We start from the raw sequence: 14,402 nt of genomic DNA, 5'->3' as shown, positions 1-14,402 counted from the left end.
CCCCTCCGTCTCCATCTACACTTTCTCTTTTTGCAGTGCTTTAGAGGAGTCTCGTAGCTCTGGGCACTGAGAGATTCACTTGTTCCGCTTGTGGAACCACGAGAACAGCGTGAGGGCCCATCTGCAGCCTCAAGGGAAAGGAGTAAAAGGCCAGCTAGCTCCAGTCAGAGCTTCCAACACAAAGGCAACGTGGTTTTCTCGGGGCCGAGAGCTCGCCAGCACGTAGGCATCCCATCGACTCTGACGCCAGCCCCAGAGGAGGAAGCTCCTCGTGTCACCGTGCGCTTCTGCCTGCAGACCTGCACCGAACACGCTCCCAACGCGCAGCTCTCGGGGGCGTCTGGCCTGGCGGAGCGGCAGGGCACGTGCGACCCTTGGCGTGAGGGTGACGGGAGGTTGGAGAGGGCCCGGAGAGGACTCCAGGGGAGCGAGGAGGGGGAAACACGGTCTGTGCGGTGAGCTCGGTGCAGACACCGAAGCGCGTGACAACCTTGCGCAGCTGGGAACGAGGCGAAGGGAAACTTGCCCTGCTGTGAAGGGCTGAGTTCAGCTGAGCTTTAAGCCTGCGATTAAGTCTCATTTACTTCAGGAGGATTTATGAGTGCATTTAATTGCCTTGCTGAATTGGGATGGAGTCAAGTATGCTTTTTTTAAATGCTTTGTCAAGCCAGGACCTGAGCAATTAGATGGGATTGATGCTGCTGGGAAAGGGAAAGTCTGGGGTTTGGTCAGGAGTGGGACAGCACTGGTTGGGGTGACCAGGGCCCCACAGCAGACGGGTGGGAGATCTCCGGCTGCTCCTGCGGGAGATGCCGGGGGCAGGGGGCACATCCACCCTCAGCTGGAGTGATGGGGGATGTAGGGGGACACTGGGAGGGGACGCTGCTGGCACAGTGCCTTGGTGCTTGGAGGATTTGGGTCACCACGGCCGGGGATTTGGAGCTGTGGGCGCGAGTGCGGCAGTAAATCCCCTGGGACGCTCTGCAGCCAGGCTGAGCCTGCGAGATGTGCTGGGCCAGCGGCTTGGTGTCACCGCTCCTGGTGTCACCGCTCCTGGTGTCACCACTCCTGGCTGTTTAACGCCATTTAAAAAAAAGAAAAAAAAAACAGTGTGAAAATTAACTTTGCATAGGGCTGAGTGTCTGCAGGAGCAGCCACAGGCAAGGGCTGGGAATGGAAACGTTGGCGCAGGCGAGAAGAGCCCTGGGCAAGTAAAGAACAGTTTTGGGGAGCTCTGATTTTTACAAGAGCCATTTCCGACGACACAGCTGTTTGCAGTGCGTGTGCTTCAGGACAGAGACATTTTAATAGAAAAAAGCCCGAAGTGACCAAGATCAGCATTTCTTTGCCCGAAAGCGTTTAGACCTGCAACGCTTGGCCCCACATCAGCACAAAGCAGGGGGAAGAGGCAAAAAAAATAATTCTGCCAAGCAGCAGCACCCTCCCTCTCCCCTCCCCACCTTGCTCAGCTGCTCGCAGCAAGAGGCCAGACGATCTTCACAGCCCCAGGGGCAGGTCTGGGTCCAAGCGATGGCAGGAACGCAGCCAGGACGATGAGGAGGATGCAGTGAGGGGGTGGGGGGGCTGCAGTGCTCCGAGCTTCCCCTCACTCCAAGCAGAGGGGAGAAGCCCGGCTCAGCCGAAATAAAGGCACAGGACACGGCCAGCTGGGTCGCTGCACACATTCTCCTTTATTGTTAGCACACCACACACCTTTCTCCTTCCTCTTGGCACTTATTTTTATGTATTTTGTCTTAAAAAAACACACACATGCACGCTGCATGGGCACCATGCTGCGCAGACACAATGAGTTATCACAGGGTATTATACAGATTCCCCCCCCCCCCCCCCAACCTTTTATTTTCTTGCAAGTGTGGTCAAGCGTAATCACTTTGAAAACAGACAAATAAGTTAAAAAAAAAAACACAACCCAAAAATCCCAAATATTATCTAAAAAAACTGCCTGTGGCTTTGGGAGTGTGCCAGTAGCTCCCACAGGGGAAAGGGATGGTTTTTGTGGGGGGAGGGAGGGGGCGTGTGTTTTTTTGCAGTTTTGCTTGAAAAGGACAGTATTTCTCTTTTTTTCCTTAGGTGTTTTTGTTTTTTGTTTGGTTTTTTTTGTTTTTTTTTTTAAATATACTACAGCCTGAAATTCAGTGCAATAGATATAACTACAGTGCAGGTAATGAACTATACAAAAGTCATCCTAACCATGTACAAGCTTTTCCTTAGTTGCTATAGAAACTATACCTTTGCATCTGTACCTTTTTGTATACATTATACAGTGTGAATATACTCCAAGAATATTTACAGTACTTTGCTTGTCAAATCAGAAACGCTATAACTTAAACATCTACTATTAACAACCATTGAACAAAAATATATATAATATAAATATCTTCCAGTCTATACACAGAGCAGGAACTGGATGTATCCTCATGATGATGAATTTTGGTGAGTCCGGGACTGGGGTTTCATCATCAGGCAAATATTGCCGAGATTAAACCAAAAAAAAAAAAAGTGATATTCCCTCTCCTAGCTGAAATTCAGGGAAAGGAGAGAAGCCGCTGGCAGAGACGACACTCTGCGATGGGACACGGACCTTCCCCAGCGCTCGGGTCCCACCACTCAGTCCTCGGCGTGGAAATCCCCACCCGCGAACCCAGCAGGGGCTTGAAATCAATTAGACTGCTTTAAAAAATAACATTTTTAGATTTAGTCAATTTACATGATTTTTTTTTTCTTTGTTCTTTCCTAGGATTAGAATGTTAAAAAAAGTTTTCAGCTTTAAAAACTTCCACTATGTGATTTCTCATTAAAATAACCTATCGCGTCGTTAAAAGTGGGAGCCGCCCTCCCACTGGCGGAGGTTGCGCGGTTGGTTTTTAAAACATCTATTGGTTTTGAAATCCTGGACGCGAAACCAGCTAATAATAATAATCATTCCTAGCAGAAAAAAAAAATAAAATAAACCAGTGGGGGAAGTCTGGAAAAGGGGTGTACGCAGGAGCGCCGGACGCCCCGCTCCCTCCTTCCTGGTTTCTGTACAAAAGAATTTTAAAAAATAAAACCCCAAACTCAGGAGGGAAGGCGGGCGGCTGGGAGGAGCCAGGCAGAGGTTAGACCTGGGAGTCGGCACCCAAGCTGTGGAACTCATCCGGGGTTTTGTCGCTCTGGCTCGCTCCCCCCTGACGGAAACCCGAGGCGATTTCGTCGAAGGTCCGACCCTTTGTCTCTGGCACCTTGAAGTAGGTGAAGATGAAGAAGAGGACTAGCAGCACCGTGAAGATGATGAAGACGTAGGAGCCGCAGAGTTGCTGGGAAGGAGAGGGGAGGAGGAAGGGGTGAGTGACGGACCCCCCAGCGACCCCCCTGCCCGTACCCGCCATCGCGGCCAGGACCCGGCTCCTCCATCCCTTCCGGAGCTGGAGGGGCCCCCTCAAGGTCCTTCCCCAGATCCCAGCCCTGTCCCTCTTCCCTCGGGGCCCTCACCCCACTGAGCCGTCCCAGCCCAGCTTTCAGGGCTCAAGAGACGCGACAGGAGCCAACCGGTGCGAGGCGAGGCTGGCCTGCCCAGGCCCTGTTCCCACCAAGAGCGCCAGGAGATGATTACCGCGATGTACTGGAAGCCCATGCCCACGATGAAGTTGGAGGTCCAGTTGGACAGCCCAGCAACAGCGAAGGCAGCGGGACGAGGGCCTTGGCTGAACAGTTCCGCCACAATAAACCAAGGGATGGGGCCTGGACCGATCTCAAAGAAGGCCACGAACCCGAAGATGGCCACAATGCTGAGGTAGGACATCCAGGGCATTCGGTCCTAGATCGAGGGACAGAGACAAGGTTGGGTCGGTGAAGGGGGACGAAGCGTCTGGCCATCCCAGGCTCGAGCGTGGTGCTGGCAGAGAGGCCACGAGGTCAGAGACTGGATTTCTGGGACCTCAGGAGAGATCTGGGCAGCAGAGACCCCTCAGCCACCACCCCTAGGAGAACACGTCCTTCCTCCTCTCCAACCAGACCTCTTCCTCCTCCTCCAGGCCGCCACAGCAAGGGGTGGCAGGCTGGACCTCCTCCCAGCCCACCCATCCCCTCAACACCCCCCCGCTCACCAGCAGCGTCAGGGCGACGGTCATGAGCACCGCACACCCTGCCATCCCCGCCAGGCCGATGAGGTGGAGGGTCCTGCGTCCGGCTCGCTCCACCACAAAGAGCTGTTGGATGGAGACAGGTGTCCATCAGCATGTCCCCTGCCTGGAGAAACCCTCCCCCCCCCCCCCCCCCCACCTTCGCCGCTGAGAGCTTGGTGGGCCCAAAACTCACCGAAACGACAGTGAAAGCTGTATTCACCACGCCGGAGCCGATGGTGGCATAGACGGGCTGCTCCACACCCGCCGTCTCGAAGATGCTGGTGGAGTAGTAGAAGACCTACAAGGGCAAGGATGCACCATGAAGAAAGGAGTCAGGCCTTGGAGCCAGCACGACCCAAGCTCTGGGTGAAACAAGCTGACCCGTGGCAACTAGGTCCCCCCAAAACTCACCGCGTTGATCCCTGAGAGCTGCTGGGACAGCTGCAGGACAATCGCGATGAGGATGGGCTGGCGATACATGGGGGAACGGAAGAGTTCCATTATGGTGACCTTCTTCTCCCTCATCATTTGCCGGCTCTCCTCCTTCATCTCCTGGAGGTCGCTGCTGACGTCCGTTGTGCCCCGCAGCTTCTTGAGGACTAAGGGGAAGAGGTGGGGTCAAGAGCAGCCGAGGACCCTCCTGTGTGGTGGGACGTGCTCAGGGACGGGGTCACTCACCGCTCTTGGCTTTGTTCTCCTCGTTGCGGTTGATGAGGAGGAAGCGGGGGCTCTCGGGGGCGAAGGGCAGGATGATGCACTGCAGCAGGGCAGGGACGAAGATGAAGCCCAGAAGCAGTGGCCAGAGCGAGTCGTTTCCCATGATCAAGTCCAAACCAAACACCTGAGGATGAGAGGAGTTGAGCCACCCTTTCCCAGTTCAAGTTGGACACCACTCTGCTGCTCACAGGTGCACCGCGGGCTTGGCCACCCATCAGAGGGACAAGGACAGCCGTGTTGCTTCCAGGTGGCCAACAGACATCACATCACAATGCTCCCCATCCCAAATCTTGAGATCTCACAGTGTTCCTGCTCCCACTGGGCTCCAGGTCCATCCCTCCAGCCCCAGCCCCATCTGAAGGGCCACGCAGATCCCCAGCGCAGGCAACGCTCTGCACCGCGGCACTAAACCCCGTCCTCTGAGGAACATCAGCATCAAAGATGGGGGAACACCCCCTCCCCCCCCAACAGCCAGTTCTCTGGCACTTACTTGTGCGATGAGGATGCCCAAGACGATGCCAAGCTGGTGGAACGTCCCCAACGCGCCACGCAGCGCAGTGGGCGACACCTCACCCACGTACATGGGCACAAAACCAGTGGTGAGGCCGGAGTAGAGGCCGATGATGAAGCGGCCAAGGATGAGCATCTCAAAGGAGAAAGCCATCTTGGAGAAACCCATGAGGACGGCTGCTATGAAGGCGAGAACGTTGGACATCAGCATGGAGTTGCGCCTGGGGAGGGAAGGGAGGAGGGTGGTGAGGACCATGGGCGTCAGGAGAATCAAAGATCAGCTCTTGGCAGGAGCGGGGTGTCCCCAGGATGGAGTCAGGCTGCATGACCCCCTCGTTGAGGTCCACCATGCTAGTGCTCACCGTCCAAAGCGATTGACAAAGAGCCCCACGGAAAAGGATCCGATCATGCCTCCGACGGAGAAGATGGCGACAGAGAGGGACCAGAGCGTGGTGAGGGTGGCAGGGCTGATGGGCTCGTCGTATCGGTACAGCCAGGTACGGTTGTAGAAGTCCTCAATCACCTGCAAAACAGGGTGGAGAAATCAAGCCGTGGGTTAAAACCATCGCCATTTCATCTGTGCCACCGCTGTTATGAATTGCCCAGCCACCTACAGACCCTTGGCCGGCAAGCGCGGCTCACAAGACGATGTGTCACAGAGCTGGGAGCCGCCCAGCCGCCGGGCCAGTGGCTCGGCTCCAACCCAAGAGAGGAGGAAACCTGATGGGATGCGCAGGGGAAATGCAGCCAGACAGGTTCTGGTCTCGCCCTGCTGAAAGAGGCTCGGCGTTGCCAAAATACCTTTCGCCTCACCGGGCGGCTGCGGGGAGGTCACGCTCCTCCCCAGGGCACGGGAGGCTGGGAGGGATACCTCCATCACCAGAGGAGAAGCAACGCAGGGGTGAGATGGCAGAGATGCTGGAGGAAGGTGAGGAAGCAGCAGGGTCGTCCGAGCAGCTGATCAATTCCCATCCCCTCAGACACTTCCTTGAATTTAATTTCTAGGGGGTTTTTTTCCGCAATACTTCCGTAATGCAACACTTCCACTGATTCTGCAACACTGCAACGCTTCTGCGACGCTAACATCCAAGACAGGTGCTTGTTTTTAATTACTGTCTTCACAGAACACCCTTTTTAATATATCTTTTATCTTATCTTTAAAGCCAGCCCACTGCTGAAAGCTTCAGTTAAGTTATTTAAGGGTCACCCATGCCCAAAACAAAAAAGCAAAGGGCTCGATAACACATCCGACCAAGCCTGGCTGGAAGGAGCAAAGATTTCATGCAAGCAGGGGAACCTGCTGCGGGACATCCAGCCACTCAAAGACCTTGCTGCTTCCAAGGGTTCCTTCCGCACGCGCTCAGCTCCCCGTTGTTTGCACAATCGCACTTCATTTTCTAGTTCTTCCCATCGCTTCAAGCACAAAGGAGAGGCCCTGGCAGGGGCTGCACAAGAAATACACCCGTGCCACACTATAAATGTCAATAACGTGCCTTTTTTTTTTTTTTTTTAAAAGTTGTTCCTTTTACAAAGCCCCTAAACCATTAGAATTTCAATATTTAAGCGATTTTGTTTGCCTCCTGCTTCACTTGGAGGTTTTGACACTTTGGGGGCTTTTTCCCCTTTTCCTATCATGACCAAAATAATTGATATTATTGTTTGGAGAACCCAGGACTGGCTCAGGCTTTCGGTGGGGGTAAGCAGGTCTCCGCACACATCCCTTCAAACCTCGCAGTGCTCTAAATTCCTCCCTACTTTCCCCAAAAGCCTCCAGCTTTCTCTCCTTGAAGCAGAAGAAAGTTGATCCAAGCAACAGCGGATGCCCCAGCGCTGGCTGAGCTACGCTGGGCTGTGGCTTAACAAAAAAGAACACCCAAATACCCCCTGCCTGGCCCCTTTACCTCCCGCAAAAAGACGGAATGGAAAAACCCACCACGAGCCAGTTATTGGGAGAGGAGGAGATAAAAAAATTACGAGTTTAAAAGCAAGAAGCATGAAAAAAAATAATTCCATTTCCCAAAATTTAGGGTTTTTTTCCCCCCCTCGTCCTCATTTCATTTCAGCTGAGTGTTTTCTACCAGTCCTTGCCCAGTTCCGGGCCGTCCCCTCCACACATCACCTCTGCAAACACACCCCACAAACACCAAGCCATGGTTTCAGCACCGGGGAGAACTGTATTAAGACGACCCCAAACCCAGCGCTCAGCCCTCCACGTGCAAAAGGAGCCTTTCCGCAAGGCCACGGGGAGCTGCCGCCAGCAAACGCTCCTGCGTTCGCATCGCTGAAGCCAGGGGACTGATGCATCCCAGTCCTGCACCCCCATGCATCCCAGTCCCAGTCCTACACCCTGATGCACCCCAGTGCATCCCAATCCTGTGCCCCAACCCCAATTTATCCTCATGCCAATCTTGCACCCCAAAGTGTTCCCCATCCCACACCCTCACCCTTAAAGGTGAGATGAATCCCAGAGCATCCTGCCCCCAATACAGAGCACCCCAAATCCTTTCCCCTCATCAGTGCTGCACCCCAAACGCAGTGTCACTCACCAAGTGACTCACCCCTAAAATACACAGCCCATCCCTGGCCTGAGCCTCAAGGGCCTAATTCTGAAAAGCACGAGGGAAACTGAGGCAGCACCCATTGTGGGGGGGGGCCCTTGCTTTGCTGGGGGTCTGCAGGAGCCGGAGCTCAGTCCCGAGGGAAGATCCCAGCTCAGTGGTCCCAGCCCACGTCACCCAGAGCGGCATCTCCCTGGGTCAGGATGGAGAAAAGTCCTTCAACTGCTGGGAAACCACGCGCGTCCTCGGGATGCGGGACCAGGCTCCGACGCAAGGCGGTAATTATAGAGCGCCTGCTCCCCGTGGCACTGGAGCTCGGGGAAAAACGAGGGCAGATGCCAGAAAGCAGCTCCTCAGCGCATTTCCAGGGATTTCAAACGTTGCTCCCGTCTCCAGAGGATGCTCGCCGCCAGCCAAGCACAAACATTGCCAGCGCGGACTGATCCCAGGAAGGTGAGCATGGGTCAGGATTTTTTTGAGCAGGGCGATGCTTTCTGCAGACAGATGCATGCACCATGGCTGAGGGTGCTGGATGGGAATCGCAACCTCTGGCTGTACGAAATCCTGCTCGGGCCACTCACCACGATTAAATACAATGTAATGCGGTACTTTGAATAAAGGCAATTCACGTCTTTTTTGTTCTTTCCACGCTGATGGGGTCTGGGAAGTTTTTGCACAGGGTCTTCTCTCCCACAAGGGGTTTTTTCCAGCACTTGAAGCAAGATTTTTGCAGGCCATTCGCTGGTAATGGGATTAATGGTCTGGTGGCGTGAATCCTGCCTCGGTGGTTTTAATTATTTGGGATGGCACAGCAGAGGCTTCGATGATGCTCTGCTCTCACGCAGCAGCAGCGGTACCCCGGTTTGTCCCGGGCAGCTTTGCCCAGGACACGTTGAAGTGCCACATGGGATTTCTGAGCTGACGTTTCCAAGTCTTTAAGACTCGAAAAGCCACATAATTTGCAGAAAGCCAACTTTTTCCAAGGCTCCCACGTTACCTACCAGTCGCTGGAGCATCCTGGCCCCCGCAGCTGTGCTGAGGAAGGAGCAGCTGCCTCCTGCTCTCCATCCCCCTTCGCACACAGCCTGCCCCAACCGACACTCTCTCCTCCTGGGGATGTCCTGCCCCCAACGCTCCGGGATGCAAAGCTCCCATCGGAGCAGTGTTTCCTCTGCTTCGAGATGACTCAAACCCTTATTATCTCCCAGATCTTCGCTAAGAGCCGAGGTTAAAAGTTACGCCCAGAGACCATCCTGCTGGCGTTCCTGGGATTTTTCCCGGCAAAAACACTAACCGAGGAGGAAACTAATTCTCCTGGGAAGGCGGGAGCTAAATAACTCTCTCGCAAATCCCATTACAGGCAGTAAGCTGCCTAGCGGGATGTACTATTTTAGCCGAGTTGGCAGCGGATGCAGGTTTGTTTTCAGGCACGGGGAGGTTGCTCGGCACACGCTCACCTTTTGTGGGGCGTTGATGACGCCGGTGTTGTAGCCGAATTGCAAGGAACCCAGCACCGCTCCTCCCACAGCAAGCATCAGGCGAGCCGTCATCTGCAGGAAAAGTAGGGGAAAAAACCAAAAAGAAGAGGGGTTAAACTTGGGGTCCCAGCTATGCCCCCTACATGCACTCCCATCGGAAAGGTCCTCCAGTGCTTCTTCCTAGGGAGCAACAAGAGGAAGAGGGATACTCTCAGGGCTGCAAGCATGAATATGCACGGTAAAAGAGAAATTTGCCTTTTTTTTTTTTCTTTATGGCATCCACACAGGCTAGGGGAAAAAAAATAAATTTAAAAAACACTGTTTGGGGATTCCAGGAATTTTTTGCCTCTGAGTGGGGTGGGAGGTTTTATGAGGGTTTGCAGGGTCCCATCCGAGGGCTCCACGTGACACCCAGGCAGCATGCCAGCACAAGATGCTTTTGGGGACGCCACGGTGACACCACCGGCCGGCCGAGCATCATCGCAGCATTGGCATCAGGATGCCCCAGACAGCTACCACTAACGAAGTTTTTGCATCAGAGTCTAATTAACAGTCGCTAAGCAAAATCCCGGCTATTTGGCAAACCCTTTGCCCGCCTCCTCTTCCTCCTGCTTAAGCCGGAGCGACAATCGTAGCCTTGTTTGGGAGCGGGGTCAGGGCAGGCCAGCACTCCGGCCACCTTCGTTAACAGCCCAATTATCCCAGGCAGGAGATTTTCCCAGCGCTCAGCCCCAAGAACCAGGATCCGACATTCCCAGTTAATCAGCTTTGGGATGATCCACGTGAAATTTATAAGCCCCTTAATTTGGGGGGCTGGGCTCTCCCCAGTTATCCCAGGTACTGGTGCATCACCCCAACCCAGGGATGCTCCCCCGGTGTCTCGGATTAATATTCCCAAGAGATTGGTGCCGGTCAGACCCCACCTAAGTGCAACCCCTAAATCAGGAGGGCTGACTGTAAAGCAGACACAAAATAAAAGCCTATTTGCTTATTTAAGAAGCATTTTCTTTTTTTTTTTTTTTTTTAAATAAATACAAATAAGCGCTGCTCACTGACCTCGTCTCTCTGGCCAAGCCGCCTCCCCCCACATTAAAGTTTACAGGGAAAAAGCAACAGGGAATAAAGCCAGCCCCGTTAATGAAGCTCATTAATTAGGCTTGGCCCCAACACAACTAATCAGGGAGGTTCTGGCACTTGGTTTTGTTCAGTGCGTCCAAATAAACCCAACCCGAGAAGAAAATGCCCCGCTTGGGAGGGCAAAAACAGGCTGGAAAGTTGCTGGCATCCCAGAAAAACACGGAAAAGCTCCAGGAGCTCGGAGAGGCGAAGGGACAGAGTCGGTAGGAAGGCCGATGGCATTTTTGGAGGCTCTCCCCAGGCAGGGTCACCGTGAGTCAGCTCCTCCTGCTCGCTTCGGACTTCCCAGCTCCAAACACGCTGCCCAGCCCGATCCGGGAGCCTTTCGGCTTTAACCTCGCCATTAAAGGAGAGGCTTAAGATGGCGAGTTAGGGAAGAAAAAAAATAGAAAAAGTTTATTTTTAAGGGCAGCCTTGCATGGGAAACTCCTGCAAAACCATGCATGGGGTTTGTCGGGTTTTGTTTTGGTCTTTTTTTTTTAACTGCTTGCAGAAGAGACCAGCTTTATTTGGAGTTTAGGGGGGAAAAAAAAAAGGCAACATACTTCCCCTCCTTGCTTTTGCGCCATGAACTTATTCACAACCTGGAGGTGTCCAACACTCATATTTTTTTTGCTACTAACACCTATACCTTATAGGAAGGTGAGCATAGTGCCTGTACTTTTAATAAATCATATACACTTTTTTGCTGCTTCCTGCTTCCTTCATCACTTGAATGAGGAAGCTGAGACGCTTGGAGGAGATAACTTGTGGGGTGACAGCACCCCCCAACCCCACAGCACACTGTGGGCAGCTTTACAACTCTTTTGTCTTTTCTACCCTTTTGTCTTTTACCTCAACACGGAAGGACTTCAGGATGCTGCCTGCCTCATGCAACAAGAAAATGAATAACCCTTTAAAAAATTAATAATAATATTTTTTTTTAAAAAAAAAAAGGTGTCCCAGGGGGGAATTTCAGGAAAATTAAAGAGTCCATAAAAATTAGCCAGGAGACATTAACGAGCATCCCAGAGGCTGATTGCAAGAGGTTCTGTCCTGCGATGGATGCAGGGGATGATTGCGGGGAGGGGGACGCAGCCTCGCAGCACCTTGCAGATTTATTTGCACACTTGTGCACACTCACCAGAGTGAAGATGACCAGATCCAGCCATTGCCTGAGATAACACGGCTGCACGCTGGCTCCCAGCCCAGGACAAAAACTTACGCACCCACCGAGGGCCGGGTAAAACCTGCTCCTAAAGCCACGGCATGTGCCACAGCCCCGGCATTTACCGACCGGGGGTTTGGGGTTTTTTGCAGCCAAAGAAGCAGGGGTAACACCAGCACCACGGGGATCAGCTGAGATTTTTGGGATTATCAGCATGGGAGAAAGCTCGCAGTGAGGAGAAGTAGAGTCAGAGCAGCCTTATTTTTTTTTCCTTTTTTTTTTTTCTCCTTTTAAAGGTCAGCTGGGGACGGCGACACGATCCGAGTTTTGTAACCGCAAGAGCGTCTGCGATGAGCCCGGAAGATGTTTTCGCATGCAAAAAAACCAGAGCAGCCCAGCTCCATAGGCAGAGAAGCACCTCCAGCTTCAATAATACTAAATATTAAATTTAAGGGTGGAGGGGTGAGCTCGTCCCCCACCTCCCAGCACCCCTACTGCCAGCTGCTTCCATAAAAATCCCTTTCGTCCTTGCAAAACGCACTCCGGATCTAAGCATCGCCCACGAGAACGCAGCAAATTGTTCTGGCAATTAATTACCTTAAAGAAATTTAATCATTTCTAACCCAAATTTATCTAACAGAGTAGTTAAGATGGAAAAGCAGAGGGAAGCACATCGCCGGCTCCATTTCGGTAGCCGGGAGTTGAGCCCGGCCGGCAACGCATCAGACTTCTTCGTTACGAGAGCAAATTTCTTTTTAATTCCTCCCCCCATCGACGCGTTGCCGGCCGTCACGTTCCCAGCTCCCAGCCCCAAACCCACACCTCGCCCCGAAAAAAACAAACAGTGCTGGGGTAAAGCCAGCTTTAAATAAAAAAATAAAAAGATATAATATATATATAAATCATTATATAAGTTTTTTAAAAGAATAGTATTCCCAATGCTCCAAAGCTGGGGGGCCAGGGGTGGGGGGGAGGGTCACTTGCTAGGGAGAAATATAAGAGATTTAATTGGAATAAAATCATTATTTTTGTTTTTAGTTATGTGTTTCCCAGCACTTTGCACCGCCACAGAGCGAATTTTTTTATTTCCTTCTCTGGAAAAGAAAACCTACATACTTGAATAGATCCCAAAACACTCCCGGGAAGGAATATTTTGGGGGGCAGCATCCCCAGGCGAGGCCCGGACAAGCAAACTCTGGGGTCTAACGTTAATGACCGCACCGCAATTAACTCACCTTCCTCATTTAGGGCCTGACGTCGCAGCACTTTAACCCACCTTCACTATTACAAATCGATTTGAGGCAGGTCAAGGAGCTGGAAGGATTCAGCTGCTGGCAACCAGTCAAATGAGTTTATATTATTTAATAATTCAATTTGGGGGGGAAAAGGGGGGGGGGGAATTGATAGAAATTGGGTCAAAATGGTGCAAATTGCTCAGGCTGCGGTGCGACCCAGCCGTACCCCGGCGCAGCTGGGGGGTCCCAGGGGTGTCACCCCCGTGTCACCCCCCGTGTCACCCCAGCCTTGCACCCCGCAAAAAGCAAACTGGGCAGCTTTGGAGCCTTGTTACCTTTGTCCTCACTCCCAAACTGGGGCCAAAAGTACCTTTTTTTGGCTCTTTCCTTCACATTTCCTCACCTCAAAAGGCTTTGGGCTTTTTTTTCCCCCCTCGAAAAAAGTCCTCCCGAGGTGCGCTACGACGGCGGGAGGCTGCGGGCTGAGTTGCTTTTTGAGGTAATTTTTTTAAAAAAAAATGTTTATTTCGCGGCGCGGCGCCCACGGGCGGGCACCCACGCGTGTCCGCGTCGCGCCCGACGGCTCGGGACACCACCAACCACCCCAACCGGACCGCCCGCGGACGGCCGCTGCTTCTCCGGTTGTGTAACGCGGGGAAGGGAGGGAGGGGAGCGGGACGGCGGGCATTCTCCACGCGCGGCGCGCTCACCTTGCTGCCGGTCTCCATGGCGGCCCCGGGGTGGCGGCGGGGCGGCAGCGGGGCTGGCGGTGGCGGCGGGCCCGGGCCGGGGGGGGCGGTGGTGGCGGCGGTGGTGGCGGCGGTGGTGGCGGAGCGGCGCGCGGCGGAACGGAGCGGTGGCGCGCGGCCGCAGCGAGGGCATTGAAGCGGCTTAAGAGCGCGGGCGAGTAGGGGGGAGCGCGCGGCGGCGCCCATTGGGCGGTACGGAGAGAGGGCGGGGCGGAGGGGGGCGGGAGAGGGAGGGAGGGGCGGGGGCGGGGCGGGGGCGGGGCGATGAGGGGCGGGGGCGGGGCGTAAGGGGGCGCGAGCGGGGCGGGAGGGGGTGAGCGCGTGCGGGTCTGCACGTGGGCATGGGGGGGCGGGGGGAGGGGGTGGGGTGGTGCACGTGCCGGGGGGGGGGGTGCGTGCGCGTGTGCGAGCGTGCAAGCGCGTGCGCGCCTGCCTTTGCACGCGCGCGAGTGGGGAAGTGTGGGCGCCCGCGGGTGTGCGCGAGCGAGTGTGCAAGGGGGGGCGTATGCGTGTGGGTGCGCGAGTGGGTGTGCAAATATGCGCGTGCCCGCACGTGTGCTTGCCTCTGCGCTCGTGTGTGTGTGTGTGTGTGTGTCACTGTGCACACGTGAGCGTGCTTGTGGGCCTGTGTGTGCACGCGTGAGTGTGCAAGTGTGTGTGCTTGTGTGTGCACACGTGCGCGCGTGTGTGTGAGCACATGTGAGTGAGCAAGTGTGTGTGTCTGGACATGTGCGAACCTTGTGTGTG

At 54.1% G+C, this 14,402-nt stretch overlaps 1 protein-coding gene across 1 annotated transcript; it reads right to left on the bottom strand.

Annotated features, from left to right (window-relative positions):
- Window positions 1-1,668: 1,668 nt before the first annotated feature.
- SLC2A1 (solute carrier family 2 member 1) lies at window positions 1,669-13,855 on the bottom strand. Its single transcript, XM_075773430.1, has 10 exons — window positions 13,617-13,855; window positions 9,367-9,459; window positions 5,714-5,874; window positions 5,332-5,572; window positions 4,803-4,965; window positions 4,536-4,723; window positions 4,318-4,422; window positions 4,107-4,208; window positions 3,614-3,817; window positions 1,669-3,317 (listed from the first exon to the last, which is right to left on the bottom strand). Exons 1-10 carry the CDS (start codon window positions 13,839-13,841, stop codon window positions 3,120-3,122), a joined length of 1,680 nt encoding a protein of 559 aa, XP_075629545.1. The 5' UTR covers window positions 13,842-13,855; the 3' UTR covers window positions 1,669-3,119.
- Window positions 13,856-14,402: the final 547 nt, after the last annotated feature.

The sequence above is a fragment of the Balearica regulorum genome, chromosome 21 (genome assembly GCF_011004875.1).
Source record: "Balearica regulorum gibbericeps isolate bBalReg1 chromosome 21, bBalReg1.pri, whole genome shotgun sequence".
Lineage (NCBI taxonomy): Eukaryota > Metazoa > Chordata > Aves > Gruiformes > Gruidae > Balearica > Balearica regulorum.
This window is presented reverse-complemented; position numbering and strand designations above follow the sequence as displayed.